The sequence below is a fragment of the Zonotrichia leucophrys genome, chromosome 5, assembly GCF_028769735.1.
Source record: "Zonotrichia leucophrys gambelii isolate GWCS_2022_RI chromosome 5, RI_Zleu_2.0, whole genome shotgun sequence".
Classification (NCBI taxonomy): Eukaryota; Metazoa; Chordata; class Aves; order Passeriformes; family Passerellidae; genus Zonotrichia; species Zonotrichia leucophrys.
Window position 1 is genome coordinate 22,010,101 of NC_088175.1, and position 25,822 is coordinate 22,035,922.

Here is a 25,822-nt window from a genome sequence, read left to right on the forward strand (position 1 = left end):
AAACCTACACAGGAAAGCCTAGATGAATGTTTAGCTGTTCTTTCAGATCCTGACAAGGCGCTTGAGGTTTCGTTTGGAACGTGCCTCGGGGGAGACGTCTTTGATAGATCGAACTGGGAGAATGCTCAAGATGGAGCCACTGGCAACTGTTGAATCTCTAGAACAGTATCTCCTGAAAATGGTGAGCTGCATAGCACACACAGAGTTCACAGGGAATACTTATATTCTGCTTCTTTAATATTTGACTTTTTTTCTTTCATATGTAGGTAGCAAAGCAGTGGTACGACTTTGATAGGGCTTCATTTGTTTTTGTACGGAAACTACGAGAAGGTCAGACATTTGTGTTCAGGCATCAACATGATTTTGATGAAAATGGAATTATTTACTGGATTGGAACAAATGCAAAGTGAGTTTTTCAAAGCTAGATGTTTTAAAGCCAGACACAATAAACTCTAATCCATGAGGCAGGATGGGGACAAGGAATTCATAATGAAATGAAATCTGTTATTTCTTAGAAGTGGGAGATATATTTTAATCAATAGAATTAAATTTCTTTTGGATCTGCTTAAATAATAGAAAACTATGAATCACTTGTGTTCAGAATTCGTTTTATGCTTCCATAAGAAGATGGAGTGGGGAAGTTTGGGTCTTTATTTTTGGTTGCCATGGTTCTGTTTGATTTTGTGGTTTGTTTTTTTTTTTTTTTTTCTTTGCTACAGTGTTTTAAAAAACACAAAGTGATGTTTGAAACATATCCAAAATTATATTGATAATTTTGGTGTGAGAAACTCAGCTGTTATATGCAATTTACAGTAAATGTCAACTATTGCTCAAACTAGGTTTTTTATTTAAGTAATAATTGAACAATATATTTCTCTTTTTAAATACAGAACTGCATATGAATGGGTAAATCCAGCAGCCTATGGATTAGTAGTGGTTACATCCTCAGAAGGAAGAAATCTGCCTTATGGTCGTTTAGAAGACATCCTGAGCCGTGACAGCTCAGCTCTCAATTGTCACACAAATGATGATAAGAATGCTTGGTTTGCCATAGACCTTGGCCTTTGGGTCATTCCATCAGCCTACACATTACGCCATGCTCGAGGTTATGGACGATCTGCTCTCAGAAATTGGGTTTTCCAGGTATCTAAGGATGGACAGAACTGGACTACTTTGTATACTCACGTTGATGACTGTAGTCTCAATGAACCAGGGTATGTCAGTGTATTTTATTACTTTTCATAAGACTGAGTGCAGTTAAAAATGTACTTGACTGTAGACTAATGTAGTGTGTACTGTGTTTGTAATCATGTATCTATCTAAAGAAGTGGTAAGTGATACATATTATCAAGGATGGGCTGGAGAATAAGTGATTCGCAGGTTTTCTGTGTGGTTCAAATAATGATGTTTGTGCTTTTTCATCACTGCAAATTTTGCATTTTGTTTTTTAACAAAATCATAACGCCTACACTCATCTGAAGTTTGCCCTGGTGTTAATAGGTTTATATATCTTGTAGTGTGCATACATGATCAGTGTTAGGGTTTTGCTTGCTTGGATATTAAGGTTTTTTGGTTTTGCTTTTTTCTTTATTCCTGTTACCTACCAACAACCCTTTCTAATAAACTTAAAGGTCTACAGCAACATGGCCTTTAGATCCTCCAAAAGATGAGAAACAAGGTTGGAGACATGTTAGAATAAAACAGATGGGAAAGAATGCCAGTGGGCAAACACACTACCTCTCCTTGTCTGGATTTGAACTTTATGGCACTGTGAATGGAGTATGTGAAGATCAGCTGGGTAAGAAAAAGAAATGTATATCCTACTTGCTCTTTTAAAATGCTAACGAGCATACCATATAAAAAAAACAGTGTGAAAAAGGAGGTTAACTTTTGCAGTTGAACTTGCTTAGAAATAAGCTCAAAATTATTCCCTGTCCAATACTTTCAAGTGTTTTCAATTTACATGTCTTGTAGGAAAAGCTGCCAAAGAAGCTGAGGCAAATCTGAGAAGGCAGCGACGTCTGGTCCGTTCTCAGGTGTTAAAATACATGGTTCCAGGAGCTCGTGTAATCAGAGGAATTGATTGGAAATGGAGAGATCAGGATGGAAGCCCACAGGGGGAAGGCACTGTTACAGGAGAACTGCATAATGGTGAGCATGAATTGCCTGAATTTTGTTGTTGAATCACATCTGTCACATGATTACATCATGCAGAATGGGTAGCATTAAAGTACTTCCTTTGTAATGCCTTGATAAAGTTGATAAAAGTTCAAATACTTTGGAGGGAAGAGGCTTAAAATACTACAGCTGTTGGGGTCCATTTGTGAAATTCCATTTGAGTGCATGAAAAAAATTCTTGCTGTAAATGAAACTTTTATACAGTTTTGGTTAATAAAATATTAAACTGTTATTCAAATATGAAACTGTTATTTAGACATCTATTGCAAACTATATGAAGGTGAGTGATGCAAAGTGATAAGTTAAGCTTTGGGTCTGCAAAATCTATAATTACCTTCCTCATTTCTTCTAGCTGAGCATTTGCAATATTTTTCTTGACTTTTGTTATATCCTGTACCTTTCCTACCTTGCAAGCTTCTTTGGGATCAAGTTTTTGTTTTTGAGTTTAAGCATGAAAATTTATTAACTTAAGGTGCAAAATAAAAACCTGCAACAGCCAGGGAAGTCAGTACTGAGAAAATTATTGAAGTGGCTCCAGGAGAGGTAGTGATCATGTCAGCTGAACATGCTTTCCACCATTTCCCTGCTCTTCCCCCTATTTTGAGATATATAAGGCTTGTCTTGTTTCTGAAGCACCTTCAGCTACCTTTAGGTTCATTTTTAGCTAGACTTGAGAGTTTCTTCTAGTTAGTTGAGTTGTCAGCTCTCAAACATGGAAAAATCTTCCAAGTACAAATCCTTAAAATGATTTGTAACTGAACTTTATTTAGCTGTTCAATACAGCTTGTGGGGAAGTCTTCCATCATCAATATATTTTTCTTATCAGATGCAACAGTACCCATAGCTACATTATAACTTTGAAGACTTTAGGTATTATTGGTGAGTAGTATTCTACCAAAGCAGTGATTTTATTACTGTGTTCCAGTAAAACTTCCCCATTTAATCATAGGTAAAATTGAGGTTCATTTATCAAATGGTGATGCCAACTCATCTCATTCCTGTGACAGCTTTTTTTCGTGTAGAATTTTGAAAATAGGGTCTAATTTACTTTCTTGGTTGTTGTTCACAAGTATAGACAAATGTTGCTTTATGGCTGTAATGATGGAGCAGTACAACTTTGAGTACATAATATGTACTGAAAACTTGTTCAGATTTAAAACTGCTTGTAATTAATATTTTAGGGAAAGAAACTATACAAAACAGAGCCAGTTATTTAGTTGTGCTTTGAAAAAAAATACCTGGTTCAGATATTCATAAAGGGGAAAAATTATACTGTTGAGCTCCTATATTGAGCTTTTTGTGTTTGATAAAAAAGGCAAGTCATGGAAGAAAAAAAATTCAGATTAGCTTCACAACTTTACCCTTCAAAGGTTTAGTGGCATGAAGCTACTCAGCCATAGCTTGTGAAGAAGGAATAAAATCATACGAGAATAACGTGATCTAAACCTGCTCATTTGGGGATGAGATGTCTACTTATCATATCTGAAAACTTCATCCAGTTTTAGCTACTTTTTCTCCAGAGTGATATTTGTAAACAGCAAATTGCTTGTGATCATCTGTTTCAGTCTAGGAGTGGTGATTTTTGAGTAGTTAAAAGCTGAAGGTGTACGTGACAGTAATAAAAATAATATTTTATTTGATATTAGCTCTTTCCTGTTTTAGTAAAGAAAAATATGTGTTTATCTGGACCTGATATTTGTTTTGACCTTGTCTGAGATTGGAGAAGATAACTAAGCTTTAGAAATTTCATTTTTGGATGAAATGGGTTTCAATTAAAGTAGTTACACCAATATTTGCTGCAGTTAAGATACAGTGAGAAATATTAGAAGGAATTTTATAAGTGACTTGTAGATTGTGGTACATATTTAGACAAGTAAAAATTAAAACATTTTTTCCCCATTTCTGTCCTAGTTAGCTAAATTTTGTATGTTACCTTCATTATTGCAGATTTATTATATTTATCTGTTAAAAAATTTTGCTACTCAAAATAATAATTTAATAAAGGAACTTAAGAGTAGCATCTCTTTGGAGTTTTGTTCTCGTCCCAGGATAGTTTTTTTTTTTGTGAAACATATTCTCTTTGCAACCCTTGCAAAGAGTTTATGTAGCCCTTACCTGATTGTCATAAAAGATTTTTTTATGAGTAAGGAATGTTTGAGTATTTGGAACTTACTGAATTAAAAAGCTGGTTATCTATAAATTAGTTCTTTCAATTTAAGAATAAGAAATCTCAAACTAAGCAGTTGCGTGACGTGTCATCTGTTGGGTAAATATGCTTATCCACAAGCATCCAACAAAGAAAAATATTATTGAATGTCCATGTAATAATTATAGCTTCTTGACAGATGCTAGTAAAAGTTATGATACGTTTTAATGTACATTTTTGTTACTAGAGATTCCAATTTTGATAGATATGAATAAAATTTCGAGAGATTCTAGTACATCAGGTCCCTTCCTGAAGGAAACTTTATTTTTGGCTGGATTCTGTGGCCCTGAAGATTAAGGTGGCAAGAATGAGCAGCCTCTAAATTGACAACATTACAAAATCCTAAATTGTTTAGACTTAACGCCAATTAAAAAGGAAGTGCTTAAGGGTTACTTAGTGGTTTCATTGATTCAGACATACAGCCCTTATGAGAAGCTGATCCCACATTGTGGAGCTACTGTCTGACACGCCTCCTGTCTGCTTTCTGCTGGATCTCACAAACTCCTGTCCCTTTCCAGGCTGGATTGATGTCACCTGGGATGCTGGTGGCTCTAACTCTTACCGTATGGGCGCAGAAGGAAAGTTTGACCTCAAGCTTGCACCAGGGTACGACCCTGATTCAGCGGCATCACCCAAACCTGTTTCATCCACTGTTTCAGGCACAACGCAGTCATGGAGCAGCTTGGTGAAAAACAACTGTCCAGACAAGACGACTGCTGCTGCAGGCTCCTCAAGTAGAAAAGGAAGCAGCAGTTCTGTGTGTAGCGTGGCAAGTAGCAGCGACATCAGCTTGGGTTCGACCAAAATGGAGCGGAGATCAGAAAGTGTATTGGAACAAAATATAGTTTCAGGCCCTGACGTCCATGAACCAATTGTTGTTCTGTCTTCTGCTGACAGTGTGCCTCAGGCTGACATAGGGTCATCTTCCAGTGCGAGCACCAGCACCTTAACAGCGGACATGGGAAACGAAAATGCAGAGAGGAAGTTAGGTCCTGATAACTCAATACGTGCTCCTGGGGAGTCCAGTGCTATATCCATGGGAATTGTTAGTGTAAGCTCTCCTGATGTGAGTTCAGTCTCTGAACTGACTAATAAAGAAGCAGCTTCCCAACGACCCCTGAGCTCTTCAGCGAGTAACAGACTCTCAGTCAGTTCTTTGTTGGCTGCTGGGGCACCCATGAGCTCCAGTGCGAGTGTTCCGAACTTATCATCTCGAGAAACTTCCAGCCTGGAGTCCTTTGTACGCAGAGTGGCAAACATAGCGCGTACCAATGCCACAAACAACATGAATTTAAGCCGGAGTAGCAGTGATAACAATACTAATACTTTGGGAAGAAATGTTGTGAGTAATGCAAGTAAGTAAGCTGGTTTTATTTTTAGTTGATGATTTTGTTGTCTCTTTGGCTTTTGTTACACTTGAGTTTGGATTGTGTTGGCTTAATTGAGAAATGTACTTAGAGCAGCCTTGATCTTGTGTAGGCCTGTAGAACTTATGAAGGACTCATAGAGTTCCTGTCAGCTGAAAAGTGTTACATTGCCCTGTAATGTCAGATCACAGGTACCCATCAGACAGAAAGGAATTTGAAATTGATGATTGAAATTGATGTTGATTATATGTTTGAGAGAGTATGAATTAGACCAAGAGATGGAAGTCTAGCAACAGTAGCTAATGTCAGGTGCTTAGGCTTTCTGACCTGTGTAGATTTTGCATATTTCTGTTATTTTTCCATTTTCTCAGGAAGGGCAGTTTGTGCATATTGTGACGTGTCTGAGCATATGAGCTAAGAACAAAGCACAAAGGAAAAAGAATGGCAGTATAATGAAATGTTAGCAGATTGCTGATTTTGTCAAACTGCATAACATACTGTACTCTAATACTGAGTGTGTTTTCTAGAGATTGTTATTAAGGCTTAGATTCGGTGAACTGTTCAGGAATATTAAATGTAGGGAAGTTTGTAGTTAACAGTGTTTTAAATGACATTATATACATGCTTTAAGCATTTGAATGCCCTTAGATTATATGTAGGAGCAAGGTATTAGCAAGATAAGTTGTAAACCTGCTTGTTGTGGGTTCACTCTTTTTTTGAGCATGCTTCCATCAAAGTTGTTGCTTGTTGGGTATTTTGTTCTCTGATGGTGATAGTACTTTAAACAGAGAACTGCATTTCATGGGCTAGGAAGGTTAGAAAAAGTGAAATTACCCAAGCTAGAAAAAAGCATAAATTTCTTGTGAAGGTTTCATTCTTGTAATGATTGTCAGTGAAGCTGGTGAAGGGTCTGTAGCAGCTGTGGGGTGTTTAGCCTGGAGAAAAGGAGGCTCAGGAGAGATACAGCTGCTCTCTGCAGCTCCCTGAACGGAGATGTGGTGAGGTGGGGGCAGCCTCTTCTTACGGGTAGGAAGTTACAGGGCAGGTTTAGATTAGATAACAGGGAGAATTTCTTCATTGAAAGGGTGGTCAGGCACTGGAACAGGAGGCTCAGGGAAGTTGATTTGCCGTCCCTCAAAGTGTTCAGAGGTTGTCTGGAAGTGGCACCTGGGAACATGGCTGAGCAGTGAACACGGCAGTGCTGGCCTAACATCTGGACTCAGTCTTTGAGGTCTCTTCCAGACTTAACAATTCTATGACTCTGTGCTTCCTTATTTAGAAATGTGGTGCTTGCTTTTAGCATTTCAAAAGATTTTTAAATACTGAATGCTTTCTTTTTTGATGGGGAGATTTTTTTTAATGTATCCCTATATTTATGTTGTGATACTGGGGATGGGGCCGAAGTCTCACTTGCAATAAAAATGTAAGTAAGATACTCAAAGAAAGCTTTCCAGGAATTGATCCTCTTATAGACAGATAGTGGCTCTGGTTATGAACTAGTTTTGTATTGAGAGGAGAAAAAAAGAGACCACCTTTAAAAAACATGGTAAAATACTTCAACAGGTTATTTAAAATTTCATGAATGTTTGATACTATACACTGTAAAAGTTAAAAATAAGAATGAGGCATCTTAAAAATTTAATTCTGTGATAAAAATAGTCATACTTTATATTATCTGTCATGTAGGAGTTATTTTGGTTTATGCTTTTTATATGATTAGAAACTGTAAATGGTAACTCACATTCCTAAAAGAGATCAGAGATTAAATTTGAGCAATCTCACCAGAGCTCAATTAGAGCATTGTAAAAAATTTGATTTATTAAAAATTTTTTTTTTTAATTTTTTGGGTTTTTTAACCAGTTCAGGTTAAAAAACCCAACCAACCAAACTAAAGACCAACCAAACCAAACAAAAACCCCCATCACCAAACAAACCACCCACAGCAACCCAACACCCCAAAAGTCAAGACTCAAATCATGGTTAGTGAGATAAGTCTCTCTGGACTTTCTGTACTGGTTGCATTGAAAACATCAGTATTTGCCAGAAGCTATGTGGTGTCTAGAGTAGCCAATTTCCATTTGCTCTTGAATTCAGAGCAAACAAAATGCTGATGCTTAATGGCTTTTTCTGTTTACTCTAATAGCAAAGAGTTTGCTGTTATTAATTAGCAGAAGGTAAAAGATGTGAATACTGAACAACTTATTTTCAAGCTCTTGAGCAACAAAAGAAAAACTCTTTGGTTTTTCACTTCCATGCTTTCATAAAGAAGAACATAAATTTATTAACAACCCTAAATTTAAAATTTGCACTTTCCCTCATCATGATGCTATGATTTCACACCCCCCTGCATTGTTATATTTTTATTTGCAATTGTTAGCTATGTTCTTAAGGGGCAGGGATGCATGTAGTAACTGTATGTAACAGAGGAGGAAAGCAGAGATAGTAACTTCCCCCCCAAAATAATGAAACTTCTTCTTTTAAAACTGAAAAACTTGCATTTGATAAAGTTCAGAAAAAGTAGATTGAAAAACCTAAGACTTAAATTCTTAGTATTGATGACCCTTCAACTTTGTTTTTTTTCCAAACAGTGAATTTAGAGTTTTTAGTGAATTTAGTGGGTCTAGGTTTTTTTACTGAATTTAGTGAGTTTAGGTTTCTTATTGAATTTGGTGAGTCTACAGTGAATTCAGGTTTTTTTCAGTTGTTCGCTAAAATGCATTTGATGTTTTATTTGAATGTACAGTAAGGTAACTTTTTAGTTGTTACTGGCTTATTCTAAAAATTATAAATCATCTAACATATGACATATGTTTCACAGTAGTGTCAGTTCGGGCGTGTTGACTGTGATGAACATATATCTTAGTACTTGTTTGAAAAATAACTAGTTAGAGCTAATTTAAGAACCTTAGAAAAATGCACAGAAATCACAAGTTTCACATTTGATTTAATATGTTCTGTTCCCAATTCCCTTATATATAATTAATTTGTTTGCACTATATAATATTGTTATTTAGATATTAAATTTCATTTTAGGCTTAAAGACAGATCGCAATGTTGGAGTGACAGATTTCAGAAATTCTTTATATATATTGAAAATGAAATTAAGTCATTTCAGGTTTATAGGGGGATTTTGGGGATTTATTTGATAAAATTATTTATTTAAAATGTTTGCAAGGGAATAAGCTCAGAAGTGGGTGTACATGTTGTAAGGTGCACTTTTGCATTGGGAAACCCTTCCCCTTTATAGTCTGTTGTTCTTTATTATAAAATAACACACTGATAATTTTTCAACTCCAAATATATTTTTCAACACAGGAGTCATGCATGTAAGTTGTACTCTTCAAGTCATCAAATCATTTATTTTATCTTACCATATCTTTATCTATAGCTTCTCCTCTTATGGGTGCCCAAAGTTTTCCTAATCTGACTACAACTGGTACCACATCAACAGTGACCATGTCTACATCCAGTGTTACTAGCAGCAGCAATGTAGCTACAGCAACTACAGTTTTATCTGTTGGTCAGTCGCTTAGTAATACTCTAACTACTAGCCTAACATCAACATCTAGTGAGAGCGATACAGGGCAGGAGGCAGAATATTCTTTATATGGTAAGTTTCATTTTTCAATGAACATAAGCATTAGACTTCCCATTAATGACTTTCCCTTTTATCCCCTTGTTGTGATTTTCTCATATAGTAGTTTATTTACTGAAAAGCATTTGAAAGTTGAGCTGTTTGTATGTTACTTGTTGTGTAGGGCAGTAAGTAAAATAATGTTAATGTAGTAGTATTTCCTTGTGTTTTTAAATCTTTATTTTCAGCACTTTCTATCCCATATTACTATTATTTATGGTATAGTTTATCTAAGCCCTTGAATATTTTCCCTCATCAAGTTTAGTTCCTAATGTAGTTTGCATATGTACTTCTAATTACAATCAAAATGTCTTTTTTTTTTTTTTTTTTTTTTTTTTTTTTTTTTTTGTTGTGTTGTATAGGCATGCTACATGCAAAGTCTCATGTACCTTGTATTACTCTGATTGAAAAGCATCCACCATTAGGCACATTGTACCCTTAAAATAGCATCCAGGTATCTCAATACTGCAATAGTAATTTCAAAAAATTGGAAAAAGCACAAAAATTGTCAGGAGGAAGGAAATTACATGATTTGACAAACAGATCCAGAGTTGTGTGCACACTATTACCTAGAAACAGACTTAGGACAGAGGTTACTTGAGACATAAGAATACAGGGAAAGAAGATTTAGATCATTCGGTCAGTAACACACAGGAATCAAGCTGAAAAAATGAAGTCAAGAAAAACCTGGGTTGTATATTGGAAAATACTTCCTAATGTAAAGTTTATTCATTTGTGAGATATTCATGGAAGACACTTGATTTATTTAAAATATTGTTAGATTAAGATTTTGTTATATTTTGTTGCCTATTGAAATTGCTTGAAAAATTTCTGGTCATTTCAATGGGTATTGGAATTGAACTGCTTGGAGGCAGTTGATTAATATATCTGCATATACCATTTCTCTTTACTCTTTAATTAAGTCTAATTTGATACTTTGATTGAGTGACATGTATAAGATATATCACCAACAACTGAGCAAGTAGAGTGCATTCACGTATCACTAGGGATGATAGCAGCAATAGGAAAGGCGTTTGGGCAGTATAGATGGTTTCCATGTGCATAGAAAAATGTAAAAGTTCAAAGCTTCATCCCAGTCCACTTAGATTGCTGTGAACTTCTTTTCTGGTTTTGGGAGGTTGTCTTTTAAATCTTAGTACTAAGTGAGTAAAATGGAACTTTGCCTTCAACTTCTTATTACAGTAATTAATTAGCAATTGAATCTTTAAGATATTACTCTTAAATGTTTATATGTCCTTTACATTGTAAGTTAAGGTTTAATCAACATGTTTTTAGTGGAAATTACATCACTCACCTGTTTTTAAATTATTGAGACACAGAAACAGACATGCATTTGTACACCCTTTTCTGGTGATTTTTTGTAATCTCCAGAAGTGTAATTATAAAATTTTATGATCAAATGAGGAACAGATCACTCTTGCTGATCACTATCAATTGTACCAATAGTAAGTGCTTCTATAGTTATGCTGTTGACTAGATCCATGGACTTTTTACCAGGTGTATGCTTTTATCACAGATTTTATTCCTGTTTTGCAGTAAGTAATGTTTTCTTTTTCTGGTTTAAGTGGGATTTGTTTTCTCACTGTTCCCAATGCTTCTGTTCTCTATTTAAAAAATTCTGCTTTAAAAGTTACTCTTGTTGTTTGTTCTGTATGTAAATATATATATGTGTGTTATAGATTTTCTTGATAGCTGCCGAGCTAGTACTCTGTTGGCAGAGTTAGATGATGATGAGGATCTACCTGAGCCAGATGAAGAAGATGATGAAAATGAAGATGATAACCAAGAAGATCAAGAATATGAAGAAGTTATGGTACGGTATAGTTACCATTGACGGTATCTTAATTGACTAACAGGTGCTCTAAAAGTCCACAGATTTTTTTTGGCAATAGGAAGTCCTAGCTACAATATTTCCATTAGTTAAAACAAGTTTTTTTAGATTCATTTCTTGCATATGGTCAAAAACACAAGTGTTTTTAAACCCTAGCATACCCAAGAACCTTACAGGTCAGAGTTAATGTCTTAAACCAGGCAAGGAACAAGTTGACAGACATTAGAAATGATGGATCACTAGTTCACAGGCTGATGAAATGGTCTAACTGTGGATATATAATGCTTGCTGCTGCATTTGTAGTGATTCAGTTTGGGGTGTGTTTAACTGTAGGCCTGTATGAAGCAAAAGTTTGCCAGAGGAAATCTTTCTCTTCTAAAAAATACAACAACAGAAAAATCCATGGGGTGGGGGCTAGACAAACCCAGCATGGTAGTTCACATGGTTCTTGCTTAGGCTATCAGGAGTTCTGGCTTTTCATTTGGTTGTTCTCAACTGGTATGAATAGTGCTTGGTCTTATACTATCACTGAAGTGATCAGAATAAATATTGCAAAACCTAAGAGGAAAAATAGAAGGCTTCACTAATGCTAATTTAATATTTTACAGAATAAATAGAAATATTGTTGTATGGAATTATAGAAACTTCATCTTGTAATTAATATGCAAATATTTATTTCATTTGAACCAAGATATGTAGCATTTTAACTTACTTTGTTTATGGTTTTAATAGAAACTCAGGTACAGGACTAAACATCTTGTTGTTTCACCTTCTGCACGAAGATACAAGGTTAGGAAAAAAATCAAGCCAGTACAACTTAAGTGGATCTACAATGCAGACAGGAACTTCAGTTTGTAGAATATTGATCCATTTAAAAAAATGATTTAGTGGCGTTACTATTATTTAAAAGTATAATATATTATATTTATACATTTATAAATTATATTTATAAAAATATAATAATATTTTTTTTAAAATTATTAAATGGAGTTACCACAGTGTGTCATATGGTCCAGCCTCCTTGCTCAGTTGGGGTCATCCTGGAGCACAGGGCACAGGATTGTGTCTTGATGGTTCTTGAATATCTCCAGGTTGGCACACCACCTGTCTCAGTGTGTGTTTGCTCACACAGCAAAGTTCTTACTCGTATTCAGGTGCAACTTCTGTGCGTCAGATTCTGTTTTTTGTCCTGTTGCTTGGCACCACTGAGAAGAGCCTGGATCCATCTTTTTGACACTGTGTCATCAGATACTGGCAGACATTGATGAGGTCCCCTCTCATTTGCCTCTTCAGGAGGCCTCTCCAGGAGCTTCACATCTTCCTGACTGAGGAGCCCAGAACTACATACAGCACTCCAGATGCAGCCTTACCAGAGCTGAGTGGAGTTGCAGTTTAGTGTGTGGCTGCTGTATTCATGAACTCTCAATTTTTTAATCAAATTATTCTCTTTAGCAGAACCAGAAAAACAGCTAGGATTTTTATTTTAATTTGCCTTTTTTTTATTAGGAGGAAGAGGAGTATGAAACCAAAGGAGGCCGTAGGAGAACATGGGATGATGACTATGTGTTGAAACGACAGTTTTCTGCGTTGGTTCCTGCTTTTGACCCAAGACCTGGTCGTACTAATGTGCAACAGACAACTGACCTAGAAATCCCTCCACCAGGTATGCTGACAAAGTATGTGATGCTTAATCTGGCTTTAGGATGGAGATTTACTGTTAAGTGCCCACTGGATCTGGGGATGCTGTCACTATTCATCAGTACAACATGCTCTTGTGGCTGTGTGGCTTTTCTCTGTTTGAATGAGAGTTTAATCTACCTCTGCCGATCTAAGCATTATTGAGGGAAGAGTAAATTAGTGCTGTGTAAAATAAGCATATTTAGGAATTTAACTAGGATCATCTCTTACCATAATAAATAATAAAATTTCTTGATACATTAAAGATGTGCTAAAGATGCCTGGTTTGACCTGCAGGGCCTTAACTATGTTAATGCTACCCAGAATAGTTTTGATTGGAGAAGGTGTGCTGAAACAGTGCAAAGCTGAGGCAGGGACAAGGTAATGCAGTGATGGAGAGGTGTGTACAGCAACAGCACAGCACCTGATCTTGCTCCTTGGCTCCTTAGTTCATTCTTGTTCAAGCACAGTGGAAGTACTCAGAGTTCATTACAGAGAGGAATAAGTAGGTTTTAGCATAGATGGAAATAAGCCACTGCTTATTCTGAAGAACTGAAAGGCAGGTACTGTATAGGAAAAGAATGCATGTGCTGTGATAATATGTAAGATGTTACCAAGATACAGGCATCAGTAGGGATTTCAGAAATTTCTGTTAGTTTTGTTCCCATAAAGAAATGGTTCAGTCATAATTTAGTTCATAGTTAGAACTCTGTCTCATCTCTGGCATGTGTGCAGTAAGTCATTACACTTCCTTCTTGAACCATGTTATTGACATTTAGGCCACCTTGTCATGCATTATGTATTTTTTGGTAAGGGTTCTCAAATGGTTTTTGCAGGTACGCCTCATTCAGAACTCTTGGAAGAGGTTGAGTGCATGCCTTCACCACGTTTAGCACTTACCTTGAAAGTTTCGGGTCTTGGAACAACTCGAGAAGTAGAACTGCCCCTAACAAACTTTCGATCCACCATCTTTTACTATGTACAGAAATTGTTACAGCTTTCCTGTAATGGCAGTGTGAAATCTGACAAACTTAGACGGATTTGGGAGCCAACATACACGTAAGCTCACCACGTCTTTATTCTGTGTAGAGAATGCTGTGGCTGATTAGGAAATGGATGTTAATTTTCTAACTCCTTCTCTGTAATAAGCAATGCTAGAATTAGATTTTTTTGGTATTTATGTCAGGATGTTATTACTGGTTTTAAAACTACTGCTGTGCCTGCAAAACCAGGGGAAAAAAATCATAACCTTTAGGGATCTGCTTGGGAAAATCCCATGGCGTTATAGTCCTAGGAGAGTTGGTTAATTTTCTTCAAGGATCACTTTCTCCAGACTTAAGAACAGTCTATCCCAATATGTAGGAAGTCAGACAGAGTCAGTAGGAGAGCTGCATGGATTAACAAAAAAGCATGAAAGGGAAGCATGCAAGGAGTAGAAGAAGGGTCAGGTGATCTAGGAGGAATCCTAGTTGTCCCAACTTGAAGGCAGAGTGTTAGGAAAGCCAGAGCACATCTGGAATTGAATCTGATGATATGCGAATGGCAAAAGGTTAGTGAGCAGTTTTATACAAGTTCATGGGACCCAATGGAATGTACCCATAGGAGCTGGCCATTCTCTGTTATCTTTGGAAGGTCATGAGGGTTGGGAGATACTTCTGAGGACCAGAGAAAAGGAAGTGTTATTCCTGCCTCCCTCAAAGACAGAAAAGATCTAGGGAACTACAAACTGATCAGTCTTTCATCCCTGGAAAGGTGATGGAGATAGTCCTGGAAACCATTTTCAAATGATGAAGGATAAGGAGGTGATTGGAAGTAGGTGGAATGGATTTCTGAAGAGAAAATCATGCTTAACCAGCCTTATAGCCTTCTACTATATGCCTAGCTCAGTGGATGAGAAGAAAGCAGCAGATATTTTTTTCCTCGACTTTGGGAAGGCTTTCATTGCTTTCTCTCTGTGACACTTAGAAAGTATGGACTAGATAGTGTCTCAAAAATGTCTAACTGTTGGGCTCAGGTGGTTGTGTCCTTGGTGTAAAGGCCAGCTGGTGTACCCCAAGGGTTGATGTGAGTCCAGGACTGTTTAAACATCTACATTAGTGGACTGTATGATGGGACAGAGCAGACCCTTAGCTTCCAGACAAAACAAAACTGGGGAGGAATCACTGTTGGACCAGATGGTTGTGCTGCCATTTTAAGAGACCTCATCATGATGGAGAAATGGGGAGACAGGAGCTTTGTGACATTTCACAAAGGGAGATGTAAAGTGTGTCAGCTGGGGAAAACAGCTCTGTGTTACGGCTCAGGCTGGGGGACAGCTGCCTGGAAAGGAGGTTGGTGAAAAAGGCCTTGTGGATCCAGGTGGGCATAAAGTTAACCATGAGCTAGCAGGGGAGCCCAGTAGCAAAGAAGATCAGCAGCACCCTGGGCTGCGTTAGGAGAGTTGAGTGAGGTGATCATCCCCATCTGCTCAGCACTGGTGAGTTACACCTGCAGTGCTCTGTCCCAGTTCAGGGCTCCTCAGTACCAGAGGGACATGGACACGGGGGTGAGTCTAGCAGGGGGCTGCTAGGATGATTAAAAGGCTGATTGCTTCTGTCATACAAAGAGTCTGAGAGATCTGTATCTGTCTAGCCTGGAGGAAAAAGGACTTGTGGGCTCTTACTGATGTGTATCAATACCTGATGGAGGACATAGGGAAGCCAGACTGTGGACTTTTCTTTGTTGTGACATTTGAGAGGGCAAGAGTTAAAAAGGGCTCAAACTGAAATACAGGAAATTCCATTTAAATGTGATATTTGAGGGCACTTCCTACCTCAATTATTTTCTCAATGTTAATTTGACCTTAGTAGCTTTATAGTAATAGACAGAAATTGTAAGACTATGTGATGGGGAGTGTTTTCCTTTACTACCCTAATCAATGTAACTTCTGTCATATTAGAAGAGTGATGTGTATAGGAGTGACAACTGCAGTAAGGAGGGGTGCAGTATTTTTAACTGTAGTTCAGATTTTGTCAGTGCTTTTCTGTTGTGCCTATTTTCTGAGTTGTCTTCTGTCAAAAATTGCATGCTGTAACAAACTGGTTTTTGTTAGAAATAGTTGAGAAACATGAGAAATAGTTGTAAATGTGCATGTCTTCTAAGTTAATGCACAGCAAGCTTCTCTAGGACTTCAAAATTTTAAAGAGTTGGTGCACGTATAGTGAAAAATCTGAAGTTGATTTGGGAAATTGGCACAATAAGGTTGTTTGATTACTCCAGTCTCACTTAAAGAAACATAAATACTTTGCATGACTTATCATGAAAATAGAGCTTGAGAAATTTGCTGCCTCAGGGTCTCTCAGATGTTTACTGCAACAAAGAACAGCTGCTGTTGCTGTTTTACATCACAGTATCTGACTGTCATTGATACCTAACAAGTTGATGTATAACCTCAGAATTTAGAGGATGTGCCATGAGTATGAAGTATTAATTTATTGTTTTGATGTCTAGAATCATGTACAGAGAAATGAAGGATTCTGATAAAGAGAAAGAAAGTGGAAAAATGGTAAGATCTACTTCTGTGTCTTTGTCTTATGGCTCTTTAATAAAAGCAAAAGAATATTGTTGCAGTTTTTGAAATGCTACATTAAAAAAAACTAACAGTTTTCAATTACTTAAAGAATATTAGTGAGTGTATTTGTAAATGCATGCTCCCTTAAAAAAAGACATTACATGTTGCATGTGAAATCTTAAAGACTTTACAATCAGGAAAAACCAACATTTGGTGGTTCCTGTTGTAGGGTTGCTGGTCAGTAGAGCATGTGGAGCAGTACCTTGGCACTGATGAATTACCAAAGAATGACTTGATAACCTACCTGCAGAAGAATGCAGACTCAGCTTTCCTGCGCCACTGGAAATTAACCGGCACTAATAAAAGTATTAGGAAAAACAGAAATTGTTCCCAGCTCATAGCTGCATACAAGGTATATGTCTGCATCCAAACTTTTTTTATTATGAATGGCTATGTGCTTTGTTTTGCAGCTTTAAAGATTCTTGTTGAGGGAGAGCCATGATATTTATAGGGAAGTCGAATGTTCAAAAGCCAGTTTCAAGTTTAGGCTTTGCTGCTCTTGCCTTTTCATTTTAATGTCTTCTGTTAAACATAGTTGTGTTAAAATGCATTTGGATCGTGATTTGCACCATGCACAATTTGATTAAATGTTAAGTTTGAACACAGTAACTGTTTTTATTTTTTTTCAAATCAGTTTGGAGTACAGTCCTAAAGACAGCAACACACACAGTTTTCATTCTTAACCATTCTCTTTTTTACAGGACTTTTGTGAACATGGATCAAAATCTGGATTGAGTCAAGGGGCCATTTCTACTCTTCAAAATTCTGATATCCTTAGTTTGGCCAAGGAGCAACCCCAGGCCAAAGCTGGCAGTGGACAGAACTCCTGTGGAGTGGAAGATGTTCTGCAGTTACTTAGAATTTTGTATATAGTTGCCAGTGACCCTTACACAACACGGACTTCTCAAGAAGGTAACTTAGTTAGTTGGCAGAGCTTCTGAAATACTTTAATGAAAAGAAATAAAGGAAAACTTTTCTCTTGATTATTTTCAGAAGGAGATGAGCATCCTCAGTTTAACTTTCCACCAGATGAATTCACAAGTAAAAAAATTACTACAAAGATTCTGCAACAGATTGAGGTATTACACTGATACATTATATGCAGTGTATATCTGTAGTATTGTTTTTATGACCCTGTTATTCTCTTCCTTACCTTGACTGTTGGAAATTATTGGGTTTTTGCCATTTTTGAGTTGTTTCATACATGTTTTATTCCTTGCATTAAACTACAGGAACCATTGGCACTAGCAAGTGGAGCTTTGCCAGACTGGTGTGAACAACTAACAAGCAAGTGTCCTTTCTTAATTCCGTTTGAAACGAGACAGTTGTACTTCACATGTACAGCATTTGGAGCATCAAGGTAAAAAAAAATAAAATACAAGAAGTATGATTGCTTCCTTTTCATTTTTTATGTATAACAGTTTCTAAATTGCTGATTTCCAGAAGGACCTTAATCCTAATGAGACAAATTTTTCTTTCCAAATGTGAATAATTTTGGGTGATGGGAGGAAGAAGATGGAAAAACTCAGAGTGACAAGGAATTTAATTTTTTAACTTCAGCTGAAGACTTGCTTGTGTACTTATATAAGCCAGGTTTTCCTATTGGCCAGTTTGTCTGAGTTACAGTTCATTGCATAAAGGACTACAAAATAGAAAACATTTGGAGAATCATATGAACTAGAAATTTTTTGGAAACATGTACATTTTTACTGTTCCAGCAACTTGTGATTGATTTGGTTCATTTATTTTTAATTCATTAATGTTTTAACAAAACAGGAAAAAACTAAGAAAAGTAGGCTATTTTGGAAATTACTATATGCTGCATAATGAAACTGGAACAAAATCAGACTTTAAAACATACAAGGGTATTCTCTAGAGTTCTTTGTTACCTCAGAATCATTAATATTTTTATTGCAGCAGTCATAAATTTTAGAGTATGTAGACAGTGTACACCTTTTTGCTGGTATACTTTCTTTGTAACAAGAAGGAAGAAGTAGGTTTTCTTGGCTGTTGCTACACTTGATTTTCCAAATCAGAGGGTAGAGAGAGTTGCCAAAATGACAGTTTTGTCTTACATGCAGTAGAGGTGCATTATGAGGAATGTAAAATGAGGTATTTAGAAAGAAAGAAAAAGGAAGAGAAGAAAAGGTATTAACTTGCAAGACATCAGTTTAAATCTTTTTATTGTGTAAAAATTTTAACTTCTGCAGAAAGATGGTTCATGTGTTGTGGTCTTTTTTGTTTTGTAAGAAGGTTCTTTTTAGAGAAGCTGCATTTTTAAGAGATGCCTCAGGAAAGATTGCATGTTAGTTACTTCATAAGTAAAGAGCTTTCTTAAGCTCTTAAGATACTGAAGTAGTTCTTGAAACTCAGCTATTCTGTATGAACTCTGTGTACACTCTGTGTCTGTCATTACATTTGGCTATGTTTTCAAAACAATCAACAGATGGTAGCTTTGAAGGTAGTTTATTGCTGCATAAATGATAATACATACAAAAATTTAGAAATTTGACTTTGTGTGAGTACTGTTATTAAATGTAGCTATTCTTCACTGATATGGGTCAATTTGTCTATGATTGCCCTTGAATTTTGTGTTCTGTGTTGCTCTAAGGAGTGTGTAAGTAAATAACTGCAAAACTTGGTCAGTATCAAGGGGGTGATGTGCAACTGCCTTACAGTATATAATGAAAGGTGTCATATGTGTCTATAACAGTTTTGAGCATCTGTGATTAAAAGCTCAACAGTAAATTCTACCTTTTTTTCTTTCCACTGTAGTGTGAAAACTACAGGAATTCAGATCAAAAATTGTATGTTTTCATTGGTGCCATCATCAGAATCTGGCACTTAGAAATTATTTTGTTTTCTGACTTCATAAAATATGAAGCAGCCCGTATTTTGGGGCATTTCTGGCTGATAAATTGTTTGGTTTGGTTTATACCTAAAAGAAATTAGGAGGCAATTAGTACTTAAACAAGTCACTTTTTATTGGTGACTACTTTCAAGTTTTCATGCATGGAAGACATGGAAGTTTTAAAGAGCTGGCGTTTGGTTTTTCCCCAGAGCAATTGTATGGCTGCAGAACAGACGTGAAGCCACTGTGGAGCGGACAAGGACCACGAGCACAGTGCGCCGGGATGATCCAGGGGAATTCAGAGTTGGACGCCTCAAACATGAAAGAGTGAAAGTTCCGCGAGGTGAATCCTTGATGGAGTGGGCAGAAAATGTCATGCAGATTCATGCAGACAGAAAATCTGTTCTAGAGGTAAAGCATATCTGCCTAGCAGAGCGAGGTTAGATAGCTGTTTCTAATGTACTGGACAGGATATTGAATATCCTGCTCCATTACCAATGCAGAACATTTCACTAAGATTTTCGTTTACTATTAACTTTCCTTATGTTTTTCTAGGTTGAGTTTTTAGGGGAGGAAGGAACAGGCCTGGGTCCTACCTTGGAATTTTATGCATTGGTGGCAGCAGAATTTCAGAGGACAGATTTGGGAGCTTGGCTTTGTGATGATGATTTTCCAGATGATGAGTCCCGACAGGTACATTTTAATTTGTATTTTAAACTGAGTACTTGTGTAAAAAAAATGGAAAGTGAGCTAGACATCCAGGTAGGAAGAACACATGTTCATACAGCAGCTAGTAATCATGGTCAAGAATGATCACTGGTCTGCAGCTTGTTTTTTTAATTCTTCCCTTTTTAACAGAGCAGTAGGGTATAAGAAGTTAGTGCAGATGTCTAATGAAATCCACATTTAATCATGTCTGCTTTTTTTGTCTCTCTCTTAAATCAGGTTGATATCGGTGGTGGACTGAAACCACCTGGCTACTATGTACAGAGATCATGTGGACTGTTTACAGCACCATTCCCACAAGATAGTGATGAACTTGAAAGAATAACCAAACTCTTTCATTTCCTTGGAATTTTCTTGGCTAAATGCATTCAGGACAATAGACTTGTGGATTTACCCATTTCTAAGCCTTTTTTTAAACTCATGTGTATGGGGGACATTAAAAGTAACATGAGTAAGTTGATATATGAATCACGGGGTGACAGAGACTTGCACTGTACTGAAAGTCAGTCAGAGGCTTCCACAGAAGAAGGACATGATTCCTTGTCAGTAGGAAGTCTGGAAGAAGACTCCAAATCAGAATTTATTCTTGATCCACCAAAACCTAAGCCTCCTGCCTGGTTTAATGGAATTTTGACATGGGAAGACTTTGAATTAGTAAACCCACATAGAGCTAGGTTTCTAAAAGAAATTAAGGACCTTGCAATTAAAAGACGTCAAATTCTAAGCAACAAAAATCTGTCAGAAGATGAAAAGAACACCAAACTACAGGAATTAATGCTGAAGAATCCGTCAGGTTCAGGGCCTCCTCTTAGCATAGAGGACTTGGGGTAAGTTTTCATATTTATTTATATGTAGGCAAATAATCTTGTGTTAGAGAAAGAGGCCAACACATAATTACAAATGAATTAGTAATAAAGCTTAGTTTTTAAATAGCATCATTGCAAGGGGGAATCCATAGAGATGCAGCCATATTCTTTCTCTTTGGTTTGAGGATTTTTTCTTCTCACTTGCTCAGTTTCCTAATCTTAAATGTGGCTATGTTGCAATGATGTATGACTCTGGAGACATAAATACTTGTAAAAACAACTGCTTGTAAAATTACAGCTTTAAAAAAAGGGTGATTCAGTAACTTCTTTGCTCTGATAACTTGAAATTTATCAAGTGTTTTGGAGAGCTTTTAAAGAGGACAGATTGACATCTCAGATTGTGTTCCTAGTACAGTGTATAAATCCATGTTAAACAGAGCATGTGTTGACTTCTAGCAACTGTAAAAGACGAAATACTCATATCTGTGTAAACCCATGTCAGGATGTCATCCTCCTTAGTTTTAAATACTTCCTTTGAAACAATAGTTTTTCTACCATTATATTATAATCATATTGTGCCACAAAAATTGTGTAGTGTCAGAATTCAGTAATTACTTAAGGCTTTGGAATCATAGACTGTCCTGAGCTGGAAGGAACCCCCAAAGATCAACCTGCACAGCACCATCCCCAAGAGTCACAGCCTGTGCCTGAGAGCATTGTCCAAACACTTCCTGAACTCCCCCAGGCTGATGCTGTGATCCCTTCCCTGGGGAGCCTGTTCCAGTGGCCATCCACCCTCTGGGGGAAGAACATTTTTGTAATACCCAACCTAACCCTCCCCTGACCCAGCTTGAGGCCATTCCCTCATGTCCTGTCACTGTCACCACAGAGAAGAGCTCAGTGCCTGCCCCTCCTCTTCCCTGTAACTGCAGTGAGGTCTCTCCTCAGTCTCCTCTTCTCCAGGCTGAATAGACCAAGTGACCTCAGCCACTTGTGTGCCTTCCTCTCTAGACCCTTCCCCATCTTTGTAGCCCTTAATAGAGATCACTGATCTCTAATTATGTCCTCAAAGAGCTTGTGGAATTTAGCCTGGCTTGTTATAGAGAGAAGGCAAGTAGCACTGTTGAAGAGCCTAAATGCCTTATAGTTCAAATGGCTCTGTAATTGTTATTGCTGGAATTTAATGGAAATAGTTTTTCTGAATTTATGAACTAAATTAAATTATTTGAGTAGTTTTGAAGCTGATAGCTCTAAAAAAGCTGATAGCTCTAAAATTTCAATTTATGAAATTTTCAGTGGGTATCAAATCCAAGTAAATAGAGAGTAAGAATGTGTTTGCATACCATATGTTTGAAACACATATTATCTGTGCAGTCCATTACTGTTTTTAGTTCTGTACTTTTGTGTATACATGAACCGTGGTTGAAAGTGATCTGCTCACAATAGTTTGAAATCCAGTGAGGTGCTTTTGGCTGTGACAGGTTGTAAATCTGGTGTATTTACAAAAGCAGTAGCAGACTTGTTTTCAGTTATTAACTACTTTGTATTTTGAAGTTTAAATTTTCAGTTTTGCCCTTCGTCCAAAGTATATGGGTTTACGGCTGTGGATCTCAAACCAGGTGGTGAAGATGAGGTAAGAAAAGAACCTACCTTTACAATTTAACCAGCAGTTCAATTTTTATGGTCTCAATAATAACTTTAATGAACAGTGAATTCTTAGAGTATCTATCTACTGTCTTTGCAGACTGTAACAATGGATAATGCAGAGGAGTATGTAGATCTCATGTTTGACTTCTGCATGCATACTGGTATACAGAAACAAATGGAGGCCTTCAGAGGTAATTGTAAATATAACAATGTATATGAGGTTAGGTGGAATAATGGGTGTTTAGGGGATGCTGGTTTAAAGTGGTGGCATAGAATGGCTTTCAAAAATAAACTTTTTACTTAAGAATGCAATAGGTAAGATACTAATTTCAGAATACCTTTGCATTAGTTATGCTGGTTTTAATTGTGAAGATGTTCCACTTACCTTAATTAAGAAACTATTGATTGATTCTGGTTTGACTAAAATACAATTTATATGCTGAGATTATTTTATAAACATTATTTGGACTCATGTTTATGACTGTGTCTTGTGTAAATTAAAGATGGCTTCAATAGAGTCTTTCCAATGGAGAAGCTGAGTTCCTTCAGCCATGAAGAGGTTCAGATGATTCTGTGTGGAAATCAATCACCTTCTTGGGCAGCTGAGGATATCATCAATTACACCGAACCCAAACTGGGATATACAAGAGATAGGTACTTTTATTCTGAGTGATTTTAAAATAGTAACTAAAGGAAGGTGTTAAGTGATAGAATGCCCAGGAGGTTCATTAGATGAAGTTGCCAAATTAGATGAAAATGGTGGTTACTGAAGAGCAGGGGATTGTCTAAAATTGCATGAAACAATGTGTTACAACAGATAGGTTAGAAAGTACTTGGTAGTTTTTTGATGAGACAAGATTAAAAATTATTCAAAGACAAGTAAGTAATGAAAACATAATGGCAGCTAATGCAGATTACTAAAATTAGATTTTAGAGTTTTTATTCTCATATTTGAGAGTAGTTATAATTTTTTTATGACCGTGCACATATGTTACTTTGCCCATATTTCTTATTCCTTTCTCTTGAGGTGTAGTTAAAAAAGAAAGTGTACGATGTAGGGGACAAATATACTTACTGGTGGTTGGTTATCAGAAGGTGGTCTTGATGTTTTTTGGTTTGGGTTTCACTGCTTGTCATGTTTGGTAGCAATAACATAAAAATCACTTCTGGAGCTGTGTTAGAATAAGCCTGCTGAAATGTTTGAGCTCTACTTCTCTACCCAGTAATATGCATTCAAAAGCAAGATACCCAAATAACACCCCAAGATAAGTATGTACCTATAGTTTTTTGTCTAAGGAGATTAAAGACACTGCAAGGAGATTAAAGACTATTTTTTTTTTATTTAAGGATGTTTTATTCTTAATACTCTACAGGCCCTAGAATCTTACAATGTCTGCTTAAACATGACTAAAGATTTTAACTCTACTGTGTCAAGTTAAGAGAAATTTTAAAACTCCCCACGCTCTCTTCTAGTGCTATCAGAACTAATTGCTTTACTTTATTTTCAGCCCTGGATTCCTTCGATTTGTGAGAGTCTTGTGTGGAATGTCCTCAGATGAGAGGAAGGCTTTCCTGCAGTTCACCACGGGTTGTTCGACGCTCCCACCCGGGGGGCTGGCAAACCTCCACCCCCGGCTCACTGTTGTGCGCAAGGTACGGCACTCACCCTTGGAGCTGCTTTGGCTGGCACTGCAGGGCTTTCTGATTAACAGTGATGGTTTTATTTTGGTTATTCAATTTATGGCAGTAGGCTACAGTTTTAGTACTAGCCTCTTGTTTCAGGTCTGATCTCTGATACCATATATGTATTTTTCACGTATAATTAATATATTTAAATATCAAAGTATTAATGTACATGTAAAGCAAGTATATTTATAAATTGGCCTGTAGCTTTGCTGATGCTATTGTTTCTTGACAACTGGTGTTAGGTACGCAGCAAGTGCCATGACTTAGAGGACTTTACTGCTTTTAACTTCCATACTGAGTGCTGTCAACAACTGCTGTAAAATTCTTTTTTTTCCTCAGGTTGATGCTACAGATGCAAGTTACCCATCTGTGAATACATGTGTGCATTACCTGAAGTTGCCTGAGTATTCTTCCGAGGAGATTATGAGGGAGCGTCTGCTAGCTGCTACCATGGAGAAAGGCTTCCATCTCAACTGAGCCGCTGAGCGCAGCCCGCGGCACGGAAGTGTTTTTGATCCTAGCGAAGCCTCTTGTGTTTGTGTGCAAAAATACGATCTCCACGCTGTGCTCTGACGAGACTTGCCTTTTTTCACCTGTGAGGCTTTAGGAAAATGTGGAATGTTTGTTAGCTGCTAATGACAAAATAAATCCTTGTAACTACACAGCCAGCAAGAAATTGGCACAGAACACTGTGTGATGCTTCAAGGGCTTGCACAACTGGAAATTAAGGTGTTTCTGTTTGACTGTTCCAAAGAACAGATCATCAGATTTTCAGTGTTCACTGATACAAATTTCTAACAGTGTATTGTGTAAAGTTTGTCTTTTAATACCCTGTACACTACGGTTGCCATCACTGATCCCTGTTTTGCTGGCTTTAAGCTAACTGGTCAGAAACTTGCTTCCTTTAAAATTTAGACTTAATGGGCATCTCCAGCCTTTTCTTTTTTAATGGTGCCTGCACTATTGGAGTATTTTAGTGGGTTTTTGCGTATAATCATGCACAACCATTTTTTTTCTTCTTTTTCTTTCAAGTGGGAATATATTTTGATTTCTCAAATGCCCTGCTATAAAGATCAAATCCTTAAGTGTGTTTGTGCAGCTCAACAATAAAGCTAATAAAAAACACTGGTTCCTAGTGCAAGGCACACTTAAAGCAAGTTTTACTTTCGGTTGTATTTTCTTTGTATATTATAAACATTTATTTAACTTGTTGCAGTTTGAAGTTTAAAAGAAAAGCACCCAATGTGTAAGCTCAAAAGTAATCATTAAAATGTTTGCAACATATAAAAATGTCTCTTCTGAATACTTCATTAGTACTTCCTAAATCTCGGGACACGTTCTGAACAATGTGCCATGCTTTGTTAAAGGTCTCAAAGAACTACATAAGAGAACTACTGATCTCACAAATTCATCTCTGTGTTCAAATCTTTTCAGAGTAAGTGGAAATTCTTAAGAGTTATCTGGCAGTGATCACCTGCATGTGGCAGGTTTTGGTGCTCTTCAGTGAGCCCATGTGATTTGAGACTATAGCTCTTTATTGCACTGGAATAAAATCTGGGTCAGATGATACAGCTGATTCAGC

General features: G+C 36.9%; 1 protein-coding gene across 8 annotated transcripts in view; it reads left to right on the plus strand.

Annotated features, from left to right (window-relative positions):
• Positions 1 to 25,534, plus strand: part of HECTD1 (HECT domain E3 ubiquitin protein ligase 1) — a 59,466-nt gene extending 33,932 nt beyond the window's left edge. For 4 of the 8 annotated variants that reach the window (XM_064713485.1, XM_064713486.1, XM_064713487.1 and 1 more), the window contains exons 20-42: positions 47 to 181; positions 267 to 406; positions 891 to 1,214; positions 1,632 to 1,798; positions 1,975 to 2,151; positions 4,903 to 5,739; positions 9,140 to 9,361; positions 11,086 to 11,219; positions 12,744 to 12,900; positions 13,751 to 13,973; positions 16,404 to 16,458; positions 16,694 to 16,876; positions 17,226 to 17,436; positions 17,518 to 17,603; positions 17,757 to 17,884; positions 19,585 to 19,786; positions 19,931 to 20,068; positions 20,321 to 20,928; positions 22,462 to 22,540; positions 22,652 to 22,745; positions 23,058 to 23,208; positions 24,063 to 24,207; positions 24,580 to 25,533. In XM_064713485.1, coding sequence (XP_064569555.1) covers positions 47 to 181; positions 267 to 406; positions 891 to 1,214; positions 1,632 to 1,798; positions 1,975 to 2,151; positions 4,903 to 5,739; positions 9,140 to 9,361; positions 11,086 to 11,219; positions 12,744 to 12,900; positions 13,751 to 13,973; positions 16,404 to 16,458; positions 16,694 to 16,876; positions 17,226 to 17,436; positions 17,518 to 17,603; positions 17,757 to 17,884; positions 19,585 to 19,786; positions 19,931 to 20,068; positions 20,321 to 20,928; positions 22,462 to 22,540; positions 22,652 to 22,745; positions 23,058 to 23,208; positions 24,063 to 24,207; positions 24,580 to 24,717 — 4,734 coding nt within the window. In that variant the 3' untranslated portion in view covers positions 24,718 to 25,533. Of the gene's footprint in view, positions 1 to 46; positions 182 to 266; positions 407 to 890; positions 1,215 to 1,631; positions 1,799 to 1,974; positions 2,152 to 4,902; positions 5,740 to 9,139; positions 9,362 to 11,085; positions 11,220 to 12,743; positions 12,901 to 13,750; positions 13,974 to 16,403; positions 16,459 to 16,693; positions 16,877 to 17,225; positions 17,437 to 17,517; positions 17,604 to 17,756; positions 17,885 to 19,584; positions 19,787 to 19,930; positions 20,069 to 20,320; positions 20,929 to 22,461; positions 22,541 to 22,651; positions 22,746 to 23,057; positions 23,209 to 24,062; positions 24,208 to 24,579 lie in introns of all 8 variants that reach the window. The other 4 variants (XM_064713490.1, XM_064713491.1, XM_064713489.1 and 1 more) reach the window with 3 other exon arrangements.
• The last annotated feature ends 288 nt before the right edge of the window (positions 25,535 to 25,822 follow it).